Source organism: Sipha flava, unplaced genomic scaffold (genome assembly GCF_003268045.1).
Source record: "Sipha flava isolate LNK unplaced genomic scaffold, YSA_version1 299_pilon_pilon, whole genome shotgun sequence".
NCBI lineage: Eukaryota > Metazoa > Arthropoda > Insecta > Hemiptera > Aphididae > Sipha > Sipha flava.
This window is the reverse complement of record NW_020272971.1, coordinates 863090-885237: the sequence shown is the minus strand read 5'-3', so window position 1 is coordinate 885237 and position 22148 is coordinate 863090. Positions and strand designations below refer to the sequence as shown.

Genomic DNA, 22148 nt, shown 5'->3' with positions numbered 1-22148 from the left:
ACTGGTAATCGTTATTTAATGTAAAATTATTTTAATGATAATCATTTGAGCATCCAATTAATATTTTATAGAATTTTAATATCTTATTATGATTACTTTATTGACAGTATTATTTGAAATTTATAACACATGTACAATTTATTTTATTCATCATTACATATGAAATATTTGCTCTTTATTTTTCTGGGATATAAATCAAATATTTTATTTAATTTTAAATTGGATAGTAAACATTTAATTTTTGTATGACAACAAAATGGATTATTTATTGTTTATTAGACATTTATATAAATCTCGAAATGTTGGATTTAATGTTATTTGGTGTTAATTAATAATATCATTGTTTATATTAAATTTGGATATGGTATATATTTTATTCAGTTGTAACTGAATAGTATTGTAATTTTTATATGCTGTATATGATTTAAAAGCATTATATTATCAAAAAATGTATTAATTAAATAAATGTTTATTATATAATTTTTAATTGACGACACATGTGTTATTATTTTGCAGATAAAAAGTGCATGGACCTCAGTAATTTAAACGAAGATGATCAAACATTCATTGATGGTAATTTTCATCTATAAATTATACAACTTTTGGTTATTGAACATTTTATATTTTACTAATATTTACTATGATCTTATACTACTATAACCAAAATCAAAGTTATGAATAAAATGGGTCATGGAGGAGGGTCACAAATATTTTTTAAATAAAAAAATTAATTATAATAGTTATTATATTAACTTTTCTAAAAAAAAAAAAAAAATTAATTAATTCTGGGTATGACGCCGACATAGAATTTATGAGTCTATTTTTATTTTTATTTTTTTCAGATTCAAAGTGCATTGATTTGAGTCATTTGAGTGACGATGATCCTAATTTTATTGAAGGTAAGTGTCGTAATAAATAATCTAAGTTTTATCATGAAATTATGTGTGCTGGGGCAGTATTATCCCTTTGATCATACGTATTTGAAATATTCTTTTATGATATTCAGAAATTTGTTTTTGTTGTTTTAATTGATTGTTACCCGTCTGTTTTTTATTATTCTAATCACAGACAGCGGACGAACGCGCGCAGTTATTAGCTCAAGGCCATATCAGGGCCGCTAACATTGTGACTAGTGACCCACTTTTAAGCGATTCGCCACGATGTGCTCAAGCAAGGACGGCAAGGGCCCCCTAGTCTCCCCTTCCTTTGCAAATTTTTATTAGTGTCACGGTCGGCACGACTCACCCAATTCAGTCCTATTTTTGGGTAGCCCTAAAATACGTAAATTCTGCTTTTTTTTAAATTTATACTAACCGTTGAAATGTGCGCCAAAATGAAGGATAATCCAAGTAAATTGTTGATCGTCATTTAATTTATTGTAACATTTTCATACTGAGTATACATAATTCTTTATAATTTATTAAGGATAGAGTTGTTTTGTTAGTTGAATAATATACTTATATGATAATTGTATTCATATGATAGTTTTTATAACTTGAAATCCTTTATTGAAGTATCCTTTAGCACGTGCTACGAAAGAATAATTCTAAAACTACTCGACGCAACAATAACAATTGAAATATTCGTTTTATAAATAGGTCTTTGGGTCAGACGGGGTCGTAAAAAAAGGCTTAGTATTGTGTTCGGATATTCGGCGTGTAATTCAGCTATAAATTATTTAAATGTTAAACGGAGAAAATAAAATCGAAATTTTTGAACGACATGTTCGGCCTGGATAGAAAGCGAGCTGACCAAGGACGCCGCCTCAATAAAACAGTAAATCTTTACGCCCCGTTTTTCGGACAACCATAATAACGTTGTAAGGCGGCATCCCTTTTACCGAATGGGTCTTACAAAATGTTTTGTCAACATGACCCTTGTAAATTGTTGGTTATCTTTTTGGGGATTTTATGTTGACAAGTCTGGGTCTATATAGCCTTATTAAATGACAACCATTGATAATATATTGCGATACGTTCGTCAAAAATGTTGTCATGGTGCAGGTGTAAACATATGGTGTATATAAAATAAATCAACCATTTTTAATTTATCTATACTCAATAGTATTTTGGTATTAAAACAAAAATAAAATGATAATATAAGGTTATAATCAAGTACAATAAAAGTTTACCAAAAAAATGTTAAATTTAATCAAGCAATATGTTGTGAGTGGATTAATTTTCATATTTCAACAATGCATTTTTTTTATACTTATTTTAAATTATATTACAGTCAGCTATGAAAAATCTGTGATATTTTATTTGAAAATAAATGCATTGGTATGATTTATTTTTTAAATGATGCTACATACATACAAATTGCAAAGCTTAATTCTTAAATGTTGTATAGCTTTAATTTATTTCTTAAAGTTGACCATAAAATGTTAATATTTTATTGTGAATCATAAAGTATAATTATGAAAAATTGGGCTAGACAGTATTGGACTATATTATCATTCCTTATGGTAGTTACATATTTTCTCTACATTTGAAAGCTGTTGATGAATTATATTATTCTGAAAACGATTTTGATCGAAGGTCGGTGTAATTTATGCATTGATTAACTTATGTAATTGTTTCTCAAGTATATCACGTAATAAAATAATTTTAAATTATGAGACATACGTACTTAATTAAGAGTTCGGAAATTGTGTTATAATAAACGCATAGATTTATATTAAATATAAAAATTTATTTATTTAGTCGTTTAGACATTTTAACTTAAATTATTGGTAACATCGTTTTATTTAAGGAGACAAAATGTAATTATTTTTGTTTTTTCCGTATTTTAAATTAAGAAACAATATATTAAAAAAATGCCTGTTACATTTTTTTTATATCACTCAATTAAAATATTATTCTTTGAAATTTTACTGTTGAATATTATATTTTTATGAAAGTATATTTTCTGTCTAAACCGATGAATACATCAAAAATATATTTCCTTTAAAACTAGATAGCAGGTTATGTTGTACAATATTTCCAATTTACTTTATAAAAGAAGCAATAAAATTTCCGTCTAAACTAAGTTTCTGTACTATCATTTAACAATTTTCACTGTATAATGGTTTGAAATGTATTCATTTTTCATAAAGAAAAAGTTTCAATACATACGAAATTAATTTATATTCAGTAAATATTAAAAATCTTAATTAGTTTAACCATTTTGTTGTATTTGATTGATTAAATATGATCAGTATAGTAAAATAAAATTCGTTTAGAATTGTTTTTCGAAAGTGATAATTTATTACCATTGTTTATAATTTTGATGTTTAAAATAATAATATGTGTGTTAACCAGCGATTAACGAGCATCATATATTCAGTATATGTGTTTTATGAACTACGACTCATTCAATGTTTATATATTTTAAAATTATAACATTAATATACATTATAATAATACTAAAATGTATTAAGCATAAATGACACTTAAAATAATTTTAAAATTTGTTGCTCACAAATATTGTTTTTTTTTTTTTATTGACAAAGTTAGGTTTTGATGGTATTGTTTACTTTTTTTATGGTCTAATTGTACTTTTTAAAGTAAATTATTGTTCACAGATTTTTTTTAAGTAGATGATATCAATTCTTATGAATTTTGACGTGCATAAATTTAATTTTGATGAAATGTTGTCTACTTCTTGTCCATAGAGAAGTCTATTAGAAAGGTATATTTAGGTTTCGTATACTAATTATAAGTAATTGTTATCATTCGGTATAATAGGAATCATTTGAGTGGTTCTTGATTTTTTAAAGTCTTATTTACAATTGATTCTTTTTAAAGTTCCATTAAGTAAAATAATGTTATTTTATTAAAATGAATATTTTTTTTTAATTTTACTTATTTTATTACAGATTTTACCTAAATCATTCAAGTACAGAGCGTATAAATCGTGCATTTATACCGATTACAAATAGTTTCACAGTTTTATAGTTTACTATTTTGTAACAAGAGTTTCGATTTAAAATCGTTTTTTTATTGCTCTTTTTATTTTTGGTTGTCTTAAGTGGGGGGTTTAAGCCAGTGTCATTAAACCTTGTCTACAACCGCAGAGTCATTACTATTCCCAGTGGCAAGTCGTCCATAATATTATAACGGCCGGACGAATGGTGGATACACACGGATAATAATTACCCAAAGAATCCCCGGGGTTGATTGACCCGTGTGAGAATGAAAGAAAGAAAGCGCTTCGTCTCTTAGTCGGTACTTTAACAATGAAGACTGATGATGCCGGCCGATAAAAGGGACATGGATAGGCGAAGGTAGAAAGAAAAGTACATGTTCAATTTTTTCGGTCACGGGTAATAACCTTAGCCGTTGAAGAAGATTGCTCCGGTTCAGGAATTCGACAAGTAGGGGTTCTCAAAAACTAAAAAAAACAAATCATAAAATAAAATCTACTAAATAAATAAAACATGAATAAAAAACTTTATATTTTTTCATTAGGTTTTAAATAACTTCAAAATGTAATTAATTTTTTATGCAAGTTGACATTTTGTAGTGAAAATCATGATTTAAAATATACTGAAATTATTTTTTATATACATAGTTGCTATACATGTTAAACCTTATATTTTGTTTTATATAGGTGTTTTTGTGTACATTGTATAGTAGGCTTAGGATGGCTATACTTTCACATGTATACATTTCATAGGTTGTTGCCTTCTTAACAATAAGACCTCAGGTTGAAACTTTTTACTTAAATTCCATTGGCTTATTCAAGTTGTTATACTTTTATGTTAATAAATTATTTGGGTAGCTATAGTGTTAAGATTTTTAGCTCTTTAGCTAGATTCTACTCATTTATACACACATACATACATTATATACTTTCACTTTTAGGCAAATTTGTTTTAGTTTATATCTTAATTGTTATTTTTTTCACGTTTACTTGACAATGTTCATTCCATCAAACACTTGTTACATAAAACGTCAGCTAAAAAACGTTTGCAATATTTCCGAATTGAAGGGGCATTGGTTATTTGCCACCTTGCCTCGTGAATTGCAGTGCAAATCGCTGTGCCTATATAAAACGCCGTCTATATGGAATACAAGTTTGCAAACCTGTAGTTTGTTGTAATAAGGTGGATTTCGTTAAATTGTTTTATGTAATTGTATCACATGATATTTTAATTTAAATTATTTAAATTATGAATTTATAACATACAAGTAAATAAAATTAGTAGCTTTTAGTAAATAAAACTTAAAATAATATTTTTATACTGTATGATTATATAACCAGTTTTTAAAAATATGCTGAGTAAAAAAATGTTTCAAACAAGATTTGATTACTAAAAATAATTTTTTATAAAAAGCGTTATTAAATAGTATAGATTTTTACACCTTTTTAGTTAGGTACAATAACAAAAATAATATTACTGCTTTTAATTTTTAATAAAATACTGATTCTAAATGTTTAATTGTATTTCTTCATAATCCGAGAGTATTTCTAAGTAAAACTATACATCGTATTTCAAAATTTTAAAGTAATTCAAAGCAACATTTATAAATTATTTGATGAAATAATACAAAAATCATCAATATCTATTCTCAGTACTCAAAAGTTTCTTATTTTGCAATAATATGGTTAAATTATTTTATTTTTATGCTCGTCAAGGACAAGTACTTAATACGCATACAAATTGATAGAAATCTTTGTTTTCTTTATAAGTTTTTTATTGTCATATTTCGAATAATTGTATGACTTAAATAAATAAATTAAGTTTAAATAATTATTTTTTGAAGTTTTGTTTTTGTAATGGGGATTTCAATTAATTTTCTATATTACTTATGTATCTACTTATTTAAAGTTTACATATCCGAATTTATTTATAAAAACTATTGAAATTTTGAATTTATTAAGTATCTGATAAGTTTTATAATCGTATAGTATTATACTGGCCAATACAATTATTTCAAGCAAATAAAGTCGTTTAGAGGCTTCTTATGGTTAAACGTATAATTATACGAATATTATTAAATATTATGTGATGAAAATTTACTGGTATCACTTGAAACGTTTGGAAAAGAGAGGGCTTGTATTTTTTAAAAATCCATCCAATGGAACCGTGTCAAGGACAACTTAACGACACGGTCCATAGAGCTGTGATGAACCGGTTCCCCTCTACTGCAATGCAAACCATCGTTAGTTCAAAATCTGATTGAAATTAAAAATTATTTTGTAAAGGCGTAATATATTATGTAGAAATTAAAGTATAATTTATTCATGTTATAGATTTCATATTATTAAGTATAATTTATGTATATTAGTTAGTTTAAATAAAGTTGATATAATTATGTAAATTCAAAATATAATTATGTTCTATGGTACATATTTCTTATTAAATTAAATTAATATTATGACGCTTAAATATGTCAAATTCATAAAAATATGAAATATTTCTTAAATTATGAAAAAAAAAAATCGTTTACAATTTTATTTATATACTTATTTACCTATTTATAATTAATAAACGCTATGGTATTAACTATTACGTTAAACGGTTATTTATTGTTATGCAACTGTATTTGCTCAGACCTAAAAAATAATATAATATGCAGGCTGTATTGCATTTAATAAAATACTTTTATATTTATTATTTAAAACATATTAACAATAAACTCTAGAATGAATTATTATTTTTTTTTTTATTTACTTTAATCGTATTTAAGTGTTGATAATCGTGAAAACAAATTTTACCCTCTTAGAAATCTAGACCTTTTAACAAAGAGTACGGGTGATTCCAGAATTTACAAAATATTTGTATTTAAATGCATATATATATACTATTTTACAGCTCTTTGGGGACCAGTTTAGATCCAAAATAACAACAAATTCTTTGACAATAGATCTTTTATTAAACCTACCTATGTAATGTTTATAAGTCACTGCAGGGATGTTGTTTTGTGTAAATACGTTTTATAGCCAATTTGATGTCCGTGAAGGAGAAAAATTACAAACAATGAATTTAGGATTTCGGCAAGGTCGTTGTCTCACCCCCGACAGGCTTATTGTTACACGAAAAAGTGAAAATAACTTTCAGTTTTATTTATGTTCTATTTTAGAATCAAATTCAGATACCAATTCTAAAGTAAATGTTTATTTGTTTAATATTACCGTTTTACGGGAGTATTCGATAGTAAAATTCACCGATAATCAGGGAAATAATTATCGTGCCCTGTAATCCGTGACGATTTTCTACTAGTTTATAGAGGGGAGTTATCTCAAGGACTTCGACTTCTTGGCAGTTCTATTATTTTTCTCATAATTGAATGAAAACTTATTCAGCATCGTGTATGTGTTTATATGACCTAAAAAAATACAAAATATATGTACAACTGCAGTTATATAAACTTTTAATTTAAACCAATTGACATCGATTATTATCAGTGAAAAGAAAAATGCATTACAAAATATAATCAATTAGATTATAATAAAACAATCGAAGCTCATAAAATATTTATGTCTTTACAACTTAATGCGTATTATTTTGGCATAGATTGTTTATCATCTAAGATTTAACAATTGTAAACAATGTAAATGTTATAAAATTAATTGAACATATTTCTTTATATTTATTTATAATGTAACTTTTAATTATTTACAACTGGAAATTGGTACTCTTATTAAAATTACATTGATCATAGTATAGGATTACAGTTTTTAATAAATGTCATTTTAATTATAAATCAAAAGTAAACACATCGTTTTATAAATTATATTTTAAATATTCATAGAACAAATTTTTATTAAAAACCATAGTTGTAAAATAATAATTTAATGTGCATCGAAAATGTATGAAAATTATACTTATCATTGATTATAACTTTTATTTATCGTCAAGTGTGTAATAATTTTATTTTTAAATTAATTGCTTTTCTCGCGATAATTCGTTGCAATAGGCATTTTGTATTGTTATTTTGTAACCATATTTGTAGAGCCCAATCCGCGGCTCAATGGTCATACGTGGCTCGTGAAGGTATTCAATGTTTTCCGTTACAATTTTTTTTTTTTAAATAAAACAAAATATTAGAATATTTTATTATAATAAATTTGTTTTAATTATTTATTTCGCAAGATAATTATTTTTGTAATAATTAATTTTACAGCATGGTATATAATTTACGATGGATTATAATAATAACGCTGTCAAATGTTTTATTATATATAAAGCTTAAACTGTATAAATATATTAGTTTATAGTTTTATTTTCTAAATCCGTTAAAATTTCGTTGAGGGGGGGGTAGAACCCCCTTCAAGTCACGCCCCTGATAACACGTACAACTCGGTTAATAGTAGAAATAGAAATATTTTCAATTTGCCAAGATTTTTCATTATAAAAATAGCCTTTGAACCGTCCAACATTAGTGTTCATTACTGTTCAGTATTTAGTATTATCGTTGTAACTTGTTAGCGTTGTATTCGATGCGCGCACGCTATCCGTTAATCGGTCAGAAGAAAAACGATACTGACATTATTATTATTATTATTATTATTATTACTGCTACTACGCATGCCGGTCGTGCAACAGCAGCCAGCCGGTACTTGATCTTATACGTTTTCTTTTTCTTCTCTCGTAGAGCTGTTCGTTTTTATTATTATTATTATTTTAACTTTTCCTACGTATTTTTGTATACGCACACACGCGCATTCTCATTCGCGTCTATTTATACTTACACGAAATGATATATCGCGCGCGCGAACGAAAGAAATAAAAATGAATAAATCGTCGTCGAGGGTGTGTGTGTGCGTGCGTGGTGGCGCATTACACGCGGGCGTTAGCAGCATCGGTCGGGGGCGGGAGGGTGGGGAGGGGGTGGAGGGGTGAGATGGAGGTCGCCACTGACACAACCTGCCACCGTCACGGATACGTAACTGGCTCAAGTGCAAGCGTTGCGATTACGTAAGTAGGTCGTATCGCGGTTTGGCGGCGCGCAGGCGCATCGCGTTGGCCGTTCCGTTCTCGTGCCCAGCACAACTGCGTTAACGTTGCGACCCATAACGCCGCCTCGGTACTGTCGTTTATCCCTGGCCCGCTAGATATCTCTCCGCTTTTCGGCGGCCCACAAATACGTTTGACGTGCCGCGACGTGTACACATCACGTACGGCGCGCGCGCACATAAATCGTACGCGTAGAAAGGTACACGTTAATATAATACGTGTACCATGTTAACGCCGCGTACGAATCGTCGTGCACGTTTACCTTCATACGGGCACGGGTACACGCACGTTGTGCGGTGGCGCGTGTACAATAGGCTTTTGTGCGTTATCCGTGTGTTCTGTCGAATCCCTTTGTTGCTGGTACGCGACGACCGTGGTGTGTGGGTAACGTTATCCGACGACGGGCAACGCCGTTCATTTTTTTCGATTCGATCTGCGATTCGTTCGACGTAGATAACGTGTGTTTTCCGCGCTCTCGTCGCGGGTGCCCGGAAAAATCGGTTCGCCACCGGGGCGCGATTAGAAAACGATACGAAAACCGTTAAAATTTTCATCGCAAAAGAGACCCGCGCCTTCTGCAGTTCTCACCGATCGCAAGTGGTTTTATTTTTACCCCACATCTTTTACCGTTCATCGAGGCCGAATCCCCCACGCCGTTGTTCATTTTGCAAAATTAAAATGCGCCACGTACACAGTGATCCACAACAAATGCTAATAATCAAGCAGTACCTACGCATCATATGATTCCGTTCGCATGTGTAGCGTACGCTTGTATTTTTTATAAATAATATGCGCGAAACGTGTCTCTGAAACCTCAAATGTTATTAAACGATTGTTATGATCACTGTAAATGCGATGTTGAATGACCTTATGCGCTAGTATCTTATTAGGTTTCTATATCGATTATGACATTCGGTGGTTTGTCATTAACACAAAGAAAGAACTCGCGAGTACGTTCTGTGGGCTATTTCGAAAACATCGAGTAAAACGGAGAAACGTTACGAGTTCGGAAGTTAATAATTTTAACTCCGTTATCAATTAGATTAATTTCACGTTTGTGTGAGTTTTGTATATATTTACTTAAATGTAATAATTATGTACGATATTGTTGTTGGTAACCTAGATACATAAATATAGAATTTCAAAGTATTCTGTGTATGTATTGAACTATGGACCTGCATGCCCTAGCTCAAATAATAAAAAGACGCGATAACAATCGATACCAGTGTGTCTGTTTTTTACTTACGTTCTACTTTGACATACATGAATAATAAAGTAGTATGGTTTGACAGTAAATGTTTTACCATTTTTACTCGGTTTCTTAAAAATCTAATATTGTACGCATATAGAAAATTTGGTGTATATTCTGATAATATTATAAAATGGAACATTTTTAATGTTTTTACTAATCGTTTTTGTATCTATGTACTGTACTATTTCAGAAATTAATTTCACCAAGCTTATAATATTGAGAGGATGACGTCAAATTGTATTATTACTTTTTTATCATTTATTTTGTTGAACTTTATGATACTCTATCTAATATTAGTCATTATTAAGTAATATTGATTTCGAGTAGCAAGATTATAAAATGTTTTTTTGAGTTATTAAAAATTCAAATTTTCAGACATTTTTAGTCGCGAGCATACGAACAATCATCATTTAAATGATTATAGATTTTTATTCGTGAACATAGATTATTATCGATTGGTATTTTAATACAATTTAAATTTAATCATGCATTCATCGTGCAGATAAACCTAGTGTATACATGTATTATAATTATTATGATATACGTATTGTTTTATTTTACAACATTAAATTGCCTTGAAGTTAGCGTATATTGTTGTGAACATTAGTACGTTAACGTGCCTAAATAATTCTAATAATATGCTAGTTTACTTTATGTTTTGCTTTAAACTTTTGTTTTTTCCAACTGATAAAACACCCGTAAAAGGATTTTTATTGATTTCATTCGAGTTGCGTGTGCAAATATAATTGTACTTTGTTTTTTGTTTTTTTCTAACTACTGATAAGAAATCGAGAGCACACTTGATTATGTAGGTTAGTAGGACACCATACACTATAATCCATATGGTGTATCATTTTGCAGAAGCTGAATAGATCTAAGCTCGACACTTGACATTTCTCTTCATATTTGCACAAAATAAGAACAATTGAACTTGCATTTTATATATTGTAACTTTAAATTATGGATTTATAATCGGTCATATGTTTAATATTATACATCACATATATGTATTATATGTGAATATTTTTAGATTGAACGCACATGGTTTTAAAAAGCATCCTAATTATAATATTGGTTAGGTCTTAAGTTGTGTGGGAAATAGGTCACGTTTACATAATTATTTAAAAAATATTTTTTTTTATTACATATTGTAAACCTTATGGTTGTTTGGGGAAAACCTTAAATACTGTTTGAATGGGTTTATTCTAATAACCCTTGCACCTGTCGACAGTATCAGGTGACTATCTGCTACATGCATATGGGGGGTGTGTCAAAACACAACGTTTTTGAATAGCAAAAAAATCTGAAGGGATTGGATTCTCCTAGTGTGTAGAACAAATTACAAAAATGAGGCGGACTTCATTTTTTTTTTATACTCATACATAGTATCATTAGGGGTCTGATGCGAGATAATAATATTTTCCCCTGGGAATTGGGTCAATGAGATGACAACTTTAAAACACATGACATCACGCATGATCGTACAAAATATTATGTTTTATAATTTTAGTTAAAATTATCAGAAATGTATCAATGGTTAGTTGTAAAATAATTTCATCTAGATGATTTTATTTATATTATTTTTATTATATTTAACTATAAACAAGTCTTAAAAACCGTTTTTTAATTTTAATTTTTAGTTCATTTAAAAATTGAAATTTACATGTTATAAACTTAAATATTATAAATTCGATTTAATTATGTATTCATTACAATGTTACATAACATTAGGATGCTTTAATATCTGAACGTTGGAATTTATATTTTATATAATAGATTTAATAAAATATTAATAATAATATTAATTATATTCTGCTAAATAAAAACAAGTTATCAAATTATCGCAATCGACTTCCTATGCACAATTTTTTTGTAATTTAACTAAGACATGTATTCGATGTATATTATATATATATTATAATTAATAGTCTGCATTTAATGTTTAAAGCTAATTTAAGTGATACAGTGATCAGTTTCACAGTGTAGTAATCGTATTATATTTTGTTTAGATGCAGAGGTTATATTTTCACATTAAAAAGCCCATAGGGTTATACCTAATCAATCTCGCAAATAAAACAATCGTAACAAATTATATACGCTATAAATATCATTAATTATGGAATATGTTTTGAACACGTTGATTTAACAAAAAATTGTTCTGTAATTATAACTTTTCGTAATACTTTAAGCATATGTAAAATTTACATAATGTTTAACCAACAAAACTATCGGTTGGTTATACGTTTATAAAATATTTTCTAAAAAAAAAGGTTGTCATTAGCGTATATTGAATTATCTAAGTTCGAATATATTTTACTTTTTTTCCCAAACAATTCACTCAACAATAGAATTTATGTATGCAACTTAACAGAACAAGACATAAAGTTGTGTAAAGCTTTTATGGTTAGATACGTAGAAACTATAAATAAAATCGATCTGATATCGTTTATTCTGTGCGTTCTTAAATATAAGGAATGTAGAATGGTTTAAATAAAATCATTTTTAAAACTCAACATCGACTGTATTCAAGTCCCGAGGTTTTCGTGATATTCTCTTACAAGAGTTTAAGATAATAAAAAACGCGCTTGTCTCTTAACCCGTAAAATTAATATGATTACGTTAATTATAAATATATCTTTAATTTTTTAATTTTTTATTTTAATGTTATATTATTAAACTCGTTTATTCCTTCCAAATATAATATGATATATTATAATATTAGTTAATTATTTAAGCAACCTTGAGGTGAGACGCGCGTATCTTCGTTCACCCTTCTCGGCGCGCGCGCGCCCGTGTACATATACGCTTACATACATGTACGCATACGTATACACACACACACACACACACACACACACACACACACACGCACGCACACACACGCACACACGCACACACGAGTACGCGTTACACACACAAGTTTACGCGTTACGTACACGCGCGCGCCCGCGCCTGTCCGCTCCGCGTCGGACTCATTGTGGACACACACACACATGCGCGCGCGCGCGCACACATAGAATTGAAAGTAGGTCATTGAGATCCCTCCTACGTCCCGCCACCGGTGCGATCGCGCCGCCGCTCGCCGCCTCCACCGCCGCCGCCGCCCCAGTCATTACGCATTTGCCCCCACCTCGGGCCGGCCCCGTCACTTTCACTTGTTTCAGCCGTTTCGTCGTGCCGTCCGTGTCAGTGTGTCTGTGTGTGTGGTATCCGATCTTACGGCCACGGCTAACCTGACTCTGCCGCGAAGTTTCGTACATGTGTTCGTCGAACGCGCTCGATTTGTTTCGTTTAATAAAATCGATCCTTCTGCGGTACTTGTAATTAAAAAAAAAAAAAAATAATAAAAATAAAAACAATCGTTTTCTGGATTGATTTTAAAATAATTTCGTACGTTTTATAAATTCCGTCGCAGTGTTTTACATAATACACGTAATATTTATTTATTTCGTTTGTAAATACGAATCGGATGATTTTTTTTTTTTTTTTATCGAATCCATAATATAATAAGCGTTTATTATTAATTTTAATTCGTGTGTATTTGGTCGTCGTCCGTCGTCGTCGCCGCCGCCGCGTTTACTGTGTCCGCGCGCGCCAGTAGTGTGTCGGTCCCCCACCGGTACCGGTGCGTGTAGCGCGTGTTTGTGTGCCTGCGTGTGTGTGTGCGACGAGCCGCAGCGGTTGCATTTCGTCGTCGTCGTCGTCGTAGTCGCCGCGCCGTAGTCGTCGCCCGATTCAGTCTCAGTGACGAAATCGGGCCGGGCACGTTGTTGTGCAAACGAGTCTCGCCAACCAGTGTAATAGCCTAGGACATGACGAAAGCCGACAGCTAGCCGCCTCCCGCGTCCGCGCGCGCGGCCAGCACCAGCAGCAACCGCATATACCGTCGGCGGCATTCCAGCGCAACGCCGTTATCGTTGTTGCGCGCGTTTTCAATACACATCCATCGTGACACCAGGAGAAGTACATAAAAAATATCGTAAAACGGTCGCGGTACCCACAAAACCCCGTCGCGGTGTATGGTACAATAATTAGTACTATGCTCTCGAGCCCGTACTCTTGACGAACAGTGCGAACCGCGTGTCCAGTGGGTGCCCCTCCGGGACGCCCCGTACGTACGTCATATGTTAGCAGCCGGCATGGACCATTCCGCCAGTTATCTGTCCCATTTCGGGCTTAGCCCGCCACAGGCGTCCGGCGACGACGGCGGCGACGATTCGCTTTACCAGCCGCCCGCCTCATCGCCGCCCCTGTACCAGTACATGCCGCCCCAGCACCAGACGCCCACGTCTAGCGCGGCCGCCGCGTACTCGATGATGGGCGGTAGTAACCAGGGCTGTTATCAGCTGGGTAATGTGGACACAGCGTATTTGTTCGGTTCCGCAGGTGCCAACGGCGGCGGAAGCGGCGTCTCCGGTTCCATGGACGGCCTCCAGCAGTACGTGGCCGTCGGCGGCGGCGGCGGCAGCGGTGGCGGCGGCACGCCCGTGGCCACCGGCGCGGCCGCGTCCATCAATCCGTCCACCGGTGGTTCCGAGCTGCCCGACACCAAGGAGGGCATCGAGGAACTGTGCCCGGTGTGCGGCGACAAGGTGTCCGGTTACCATTACGGTCTGCTCACGTGCGAGTCGTGCAAAGGCTTCTTCAAGCGGACCGTTCAAAACAAAAAGGTGTACACGTGCGTGGCCGAGCGCGCGTGTCACATCGACAAGACGCAAAGGAAGCGGTGTCCGTTTTGCCGGTTCCAGAAGTGTCTCGAAGTTGGCATGAAGCTCGAAGGTTAGTTTATATTATTATAATTTTTCTTCTTCTTCTTCTTCTTCTTATTTTTATTTCTCGACATTATTATATTACTATTACGTTGGCCGCCGAAGTATTCTTTTAATTTACGCTCACGTGTATCGCATTATAACGCACGTATACGTAATTACGCTTTTTAAGCCGATGGCGAGTAACGTCGGTGTCGGTCCTACGTATACACAACAGTGTACACACGCGTCTTGTAAACGGTGCAGGGTGTGCGTGTGCTGGACGGTAATGACGGTCGTAAATTTACGTTTTTCGTAACGAAATAATAGGCACTCCACTAAACCGTGTACGGGTTACTTTTCGTTGTTGTTTTTATCCGGTGGCATTTTGTTTCCGATGTACGTCGACGGTATGAAATATAAATTTTTTGTACGCTGTACACGAGAATGCGATCGGAAATCAAATTCGTCTGGACCCGAAACACGCATTCGTTTACACAATTCGCGAAAACGAAAAACTTCGTCCCTTCTAATCCTTAAATTGCCCCCCCCTTCTCTCTCACCCGTGAGTTTTTACTGTTATTCCGACGGTGTACACCAATCTACTACGAGTGTTATTGTAATTTTATACGTGTGTTACGCGTGTGTGTTGTACTACTCTCTTGGGCCGTATGACAATGTGAAAAATGCTAATTAATTCAACGAGGGGTTCGTCGTTGCGCTGCGATCACTGCATTATACTGTTGTATAATTTTTGATCGTTCTACCAATAATTTTTGATTAAATACTGCTCCCGACTTCGAAAGAGTCGCCTCGCGTGCATGTTACAAAACGCGCCGTGTATTACTGTACCTTTAGGCATAACGTTTTAGAACACGTGAGACCCCCGTTGCAATTGACATAAACTGGTTTCGTTATGTGTTTCGAATTTCGGTAGTTGTATTTATTATTACCTACGCTTATCCGAACAGCGTAACTATGGATCGTCAAAATTGTATCCTAAATTGTATAATAATAATAAATAATTATTGTTATTCGTAGTTGATCGTGTTTTGTAAAAATGCGGGTTACATAGCATTGTGAATTATCTATATCGCGTGAAAAAAAAGCTTACGATCGCACAAGTACAACTTTAATAACCCGTATTTTCGTTTATTTCCTTAAACCTGGTTTTTTTTTGCCTATCGTTCAAAGTCAAATTTTAGAGTTCGAGAGGTTGATAATTTTTTATTTTAATTTTCTACACGCGCATATTAAATACACACATGTTAACTATGTGTAAGTTTATTTTAAATTTTATTGTTTGGTCATCATTGTACTGTACGGTTATTATAGTAGATACACATGTATAGAAGTTTATAGTGGTATTGATTATTCTATTGTCAGGTAACGATGCATGCAGTATATTACTTTTGTTTGTTATTAAAATCGTTCCTACGTAATAATTAGTTGTTAGTTATTATACTAAAAAATCGAAAACCTCTAGGTATTTAAAAAAATGTATAGAGTTGTCGTTTTCAATTTTCTTACACAATTTTAAAAGCGTTTTAATCTCCCCGTGTTTGCGTACCGTCCTTATTATAGTTTTTAAAGTTAACGTTATATTATAGTTTTAAAATTACGTGTTGTACTTTATCTCTGCACCTCACTTGAGGTTATCCAATTAATCGTTTCAACGTAAACTATCGAAAGTATATATTGCACGTTGGGAGAAGAAATTTCAATTAAAATATTTTCATCTGCTAGATAATAATGAAAGTTTGCGTATTGTGTAATGATTCTTTTTACCATGTGTACAAATAATTGTTTTATGTTCATATGTTTCATGTGTTTCATGTGTTTATTAATTTGTTTTTATACTTAAACAAAAACACAATATAATATTAACTCAAACTAACCAAGTTGATGTATATTTATAATTGCCAGGAAGCCCTGTAATTCGTTGCTATTTATTTGATATATCACGTAATAGATAAATTAAATTAGATCAATTAGAATATATTTTTCAAAAAGTTACTTTTAGAAAATGAACCTGGGACGAATTCATATACATAATATTTAAATGTTAATTCATCGTACAATTTTGATGATTTAATATTATCATTCAAAATAAAAAAAATCGCCGTCAGATTTTTGTAACAAGTTATAAAAAACACATTTACTATTTTGTAACTGGTATTATGGAGAATATACACGCAGAGATAATAATGATAAAAAAACTCGGTTTTTCTGTTCTACAGACCGAATCCGTGTCAAGATCGTCAAGATTTTCTCAGTGTCCCCCCTCTCGCCCTCTATTGCTTTCCACCATTCTTTCATGACATCATACAGTTTATTATTATTATTAATTCTGCTATTCTATGACAAGGCAATTCGTCCCACCGGTAGAATATCAAATACATAATAGTAATACATATAAAAACGACTATATATGTATATTGTATATAATCTATTCAGTCCTTCGATTTTTTTTTTTTTTAGGAATAAAAAGTTAAAATTGAATAACGTGTATGTATGCATGTATACTTTATTCATACACGCGTTATATATTATTATTACGCGTTATAATAAATATTATATATATTATTATTCTTTAATTTTCGATGCCGTTTATGATACGCACAGAGTGGGGTTATTATTAAACCACAAATATTTTTTCATACGTAAAATGTACAATATTTTGTTGTGTTCATTTATTTTTATTGTTTAGATTAAAAAATGATAAAACTGCGTGGTATCAATAATAATTGGTTTTGGCTTGAAAATTAACCTAATTTCCCGCTTCATACGAAAGTACAGATAGACATCGAGGTGTATTCGTATATACACATATAATACGCTGTTACGTGGGCATTCAGTGTGCTATTCTATTGAAATGCATTTGACTTCCGTTATTTTTACCACCAGAGTGTTAGTGGTAATCGTGTTCGGAAATCCTGTTCTGTGTATGTAATGTTGATTGTTTTGTGATGATTGTTACATGGAATCCTAAAATTGGCACATTAAAATATATAGATATATATATGTATCTATTGTATGAATTATGTTTTTACACTCGAAATTATTTTTTATATTATTTTTTTACTAACCACATAACGTAGAGACATCGAACAGCACACCGATTGTTGCATATAATGTGGGGAGTTTCGTTTTGAAATTTGCTACAATAATTACCGATATTACCAATTCGACTACATTCCCGTTTTCGCTGCGGATGGATACAGTGAATTCGTGTTTGTATTCATGCAAGTTGCTGATAAGATTCAGCACTCGTAATCATCGCACACGATTGATAGTGTGAAAAACGAACGGTTTTTTTTTTTCCGTGAGTAAAACTGTTTCGGAAACGCGCTCGCGCCGTTCGAGTCGTGCAAACCCGATATCTTGCGATTTTATGCGTGTACGTGCGAGATAGATATATAGACATTAAGAGAGAGAGAGAGAGAGAGAGAGAGAGAAAGACTCGATAGACTCGTTAACGGACCATTAATAATCCGTCGTAACGTTACGGCTGTTGCCGGGAACGGAGGTGGGGAGAATTTCAGCGGCGGTTCCCTAGTTTCTTGCGTTATCTACTACCGCGCGGAAGCGAGTCTGGACGTTAATTTTTTTTCTTACGAAAATTTAGCAAAAAAAAAAAATAAATAAATAAATAAAACAACGCTAACAGTCCGAACGAAAACGAAAACCTAGTCTCACACACGCTCACGTACTCGTACGGACGCGTTCCACACGTAATATTATCCATCCTTAAGCGTACCGTACACACAACAAACCTACGTGAGCCGCGCGTTGCACAACAGTTGTCATCATTCTTCTCGTTCTCGACGGCGTTTTGATATTATTATTGTTTTTTATTTCTCTGGCGCGCGCGCACGCACGCTCGCATGCATTCAGAATGTAGATTAGCATACGCGCAGACGCGCCCGTACACGTTGCGTGCGTGCGGCGTGTGCGGTGGACGCGCTGCCGTGTGTGTTCGTGTTGTCATGTGCGTCGCGGCGGGTACGCACCCAGTAGACGCGCACACAAACGCGTCGTTTACGTTGAAACGCGCGCGTACAAACCTAACCGTGCACTTGTACGCGCCAATACGCACACACGCGCACACGTACACACGTACACGGGCGCGCGACGCGGCTTAGGCGTTTCGCAACGCGTTCCTTTAATTAGGGTCCCGGCGAGTAGGTCACATAATCTCCGCCCAACGTCACCCCGCGCGCCCCGGTGGCCCAGTTGCGCGCCTTACCGCCGCCCGTGTTTTACGGTGTTACACACGCGCGTGCGCACCGACCGTGCGCCGGCGGATTGTTACGCTAGCAGCTTTTTCGTGTCCGACGTAGCTTCGCGGGACCGGCGGGAGCCCTGCCGATCCTCGTACTCGGCTGCCGTAAACCGGTTGCGGGACGGGGGGCGGTTAATAAAACCGTTAAGGGGCGCGCGTTTTCACGTGCACATCCGATCGCGTTGCGTCGGGGATTCGCGCGATTTTTCGCCTCGTTTTCGTCCGTACCGTTCTCGGAGGCGTGGCGTCGGTATTGATAAAGCTTTCGCGTTGGCCGCGTGTACAAAAATAATGATAATATAAATATAAACGATCTAACAGCTCCTCTTCGTTTTGTTTTTTGTTTTTTTTTTTTTTTACATGTTTTCGTGTGTAACAACGCCCGAGCGGTGCGCGTGCACATCGTTGTCGCTTTTATAATGAGACGCACCACCCCGCCGCCGCCGACGCCACGGGGGACCGGTTTTTTAGAGCGCGATCAGAATAGTATTCTGTTGTGCCGGTCGTTGTACAGCACTAGTAGACGGCGGCGGTGGTTTTCGTCGCCGAATCGTCGTTGTTTCTCTCCTACTCCGCGTTCCGACCAGTTACACATATTATTATTCTATACGTTATTTTGATTATTACTATATCATTATTGTCTGGGTCGAAACGAAGTGGGAAATATATACATATATATATATATATATATAATGGAAGTCCGCTCGATAATACCCTGCGGACGACCCGTAACCGTTGTCGGTCACATCGCCATCGATCGGTTTCACGTCTCTTATGGATCGATACGTATGTTATCGGCCAACACCCAATCGTAGTCTCGGTCGCATCCGTCGTCACGTAACCCTTCATAATTATGTACACACACAATAAAACCGTTCTCATGAAGTTAAAAAAAAAAAACCGCTTCATGTCCCTGCCTCAACACCGGTACAACACGTTTACTGTCCTCGTATCCTCAGTATGTGCACAGTAAATTCGTTCCGCTGCCGCCGACGAATGGTGGCCTGATCCGTCCGCGAGTATTTTCGGTGGAAACTATTAATACTTTGCACGCATAGGGTTTACCGACCGGTCTCGAAAGTTTCGTAAACACTCGATTTGGCGCCAAAATATACCTCCCACCGCGTGCTCATGCTCGCGTGCAATTTCATCGGTTGACTGACCTATTTTTTTTTTCCCCCGAGCAACACACATCCCATTTACTACCATTATTACACTATTTTTATTGCTAAATACACAACAATACTGGCTGCAACGATAGTTGCACTCATTATTGTTGCACACACACACCAGCAGTTTTATACCACCAAATCCGTTAATTTTTTTTTTTTCTTTACAGCAAACGTCACTTTACACACTCGCGCGCGTCAGTGATTTTTCCTCCTTCTACGCGTCGATACGCACACGTCGTCGTGGTGCATTTTAAATGGATAAACGAATTTCGTGTTTTATTAATTTTTAACGACCGGTAGCAATGGCGGGGTAAAAATGTCTGTTGGTCCGCCATCCGTAAAACTATTGCTGCTGTTGATTATTTCAAAACGCCGCCGTCCGAATCGAATCGATGTTTTCCGTCTGTTTTCGATATCTTACGACATTCGTTTTATTTTGCATCATAATTTTTTTTATCCTGGCGGCCTGGCACATGTATACCGTTCTACGGTGATTCAAAATTCAAATGTAAATACGTTGTATATATTATTACCCTTGCGCGCATATCATAATATCGGTTTCAAGTAAAAACACGTTAACCGCAGCCGTTTATGTGTGTAATATGCATTTTTTGCTCGCGAAACAATGAGCGGCAGACGTTTTCACTTAGTAATTTTAATTTTTTTTTCTCGTTTCATTCTCTACACCGAAAAATGTAACTTTGAATGACAATGTCCAGACAATTATTGTTGTGTAGTCCGTACTTAATGTCGAAAGCGTCTGGGGTGCGGTTGCAGCCGAAATAGAACCTATAGCGTGTCCGGCTTTCACCAGCGGGACGTCTCTGCTCGGAGATATCACGTAGGCGGTGCAGCGTCGTAAATGTCTGTACGGAGATTTTTTTTTTATATGCGTATACCGTTCGACTGACTCGTTGGGATTACGGATAAATAAACGTAAAAGTAAAACAATAAATAATGAAAATAATTGTATCATACCGGTGTGTGTGCGTGTGTGTGTGTGTGTGTGTGTGTGTGTATATGAATGACGTTAAAAATGTATGTATTTTTGTGTACTGCACATTTTTGCTCATTTATCGTACTTCTTGAAAACTATGGCGAGAGAAGAAAAATCGATCAAGTGTTGAAAAATAGATAAGAGTTTCGTGCTGTGTGTTCGATGTTTCCACGTTCTGGTGTTCATCGGGTTTTCTGGACATTTGATGGTAATAAAAATAAAATAGGCCACTGTCAATGTCTGCGGACGTGCTCGAAGCGAACGTTGCGCAACGTTCGGTTGCCGCCACCGCCGCCGGTTCGGTTGCCTCAGCGCAGATACGCATCCCATATCTCGAGGGGGGGGGGGGGGGGGGGGGGGGCCCTCCTAGCCGCGTGCGCTTACTATGTATGTACTCGGTTGATATATTATTATACACACGCACGCATTATATTGTGTATTCTTCTTTTTCTACTTCTTTGTGTACGGTACGTGCGCGTGTGTACACGACATCAGGTTCACTTTCTCCAAACTCGGCCTCACCATTACGTACGCCGGTGCGCGCTCGTTCGCCGGTCGTCTCTTCTTCCACCTGTCAATGGTCACGTGCTCGATTTTTATTATTTTTTTAAACCAGTTTCACAATCCGACCATTCGGCGGCGGCTACGACACATGCACACTAAAACAATATTTTCAACCTGTGTTCACCGAACTTGGTGGTGGCGGTGGCGGTCGTAGTGTGGCGATCGGCCGGCCGACGACGGGCAATG

At 34.6% G+C, this 22148-nt stretch overlaps 1 protein-coding gene across 2 annotated transcripts in view; it reads left to right on the top strand.

The window, feature by feature from the left end:
* LOC112685974 (nuclear hormone receptor FTZ-F1-like) overlaps nt 1-22148 on the top strand; it is a 55471-nt gene that overhangs the window by 12262 nt on the left and 21061 nt on the right. For both annotated transcript variants that reach the window (XM_025558049.1, XM_025558050.1), the window contains exons 2-4: nt 517-573; nt 843-899; nt 14583-14975. In XM_025558049.1, the coding sequence (XP_025413834.1) occupies nt 517-573; nt 843-899; nt 14583-14975 (507 nt within the window). The remainder of the gene's footprint in view (nt 1-516; nt 574-842; nt 900-14582; nt 14976-22148) is intronic.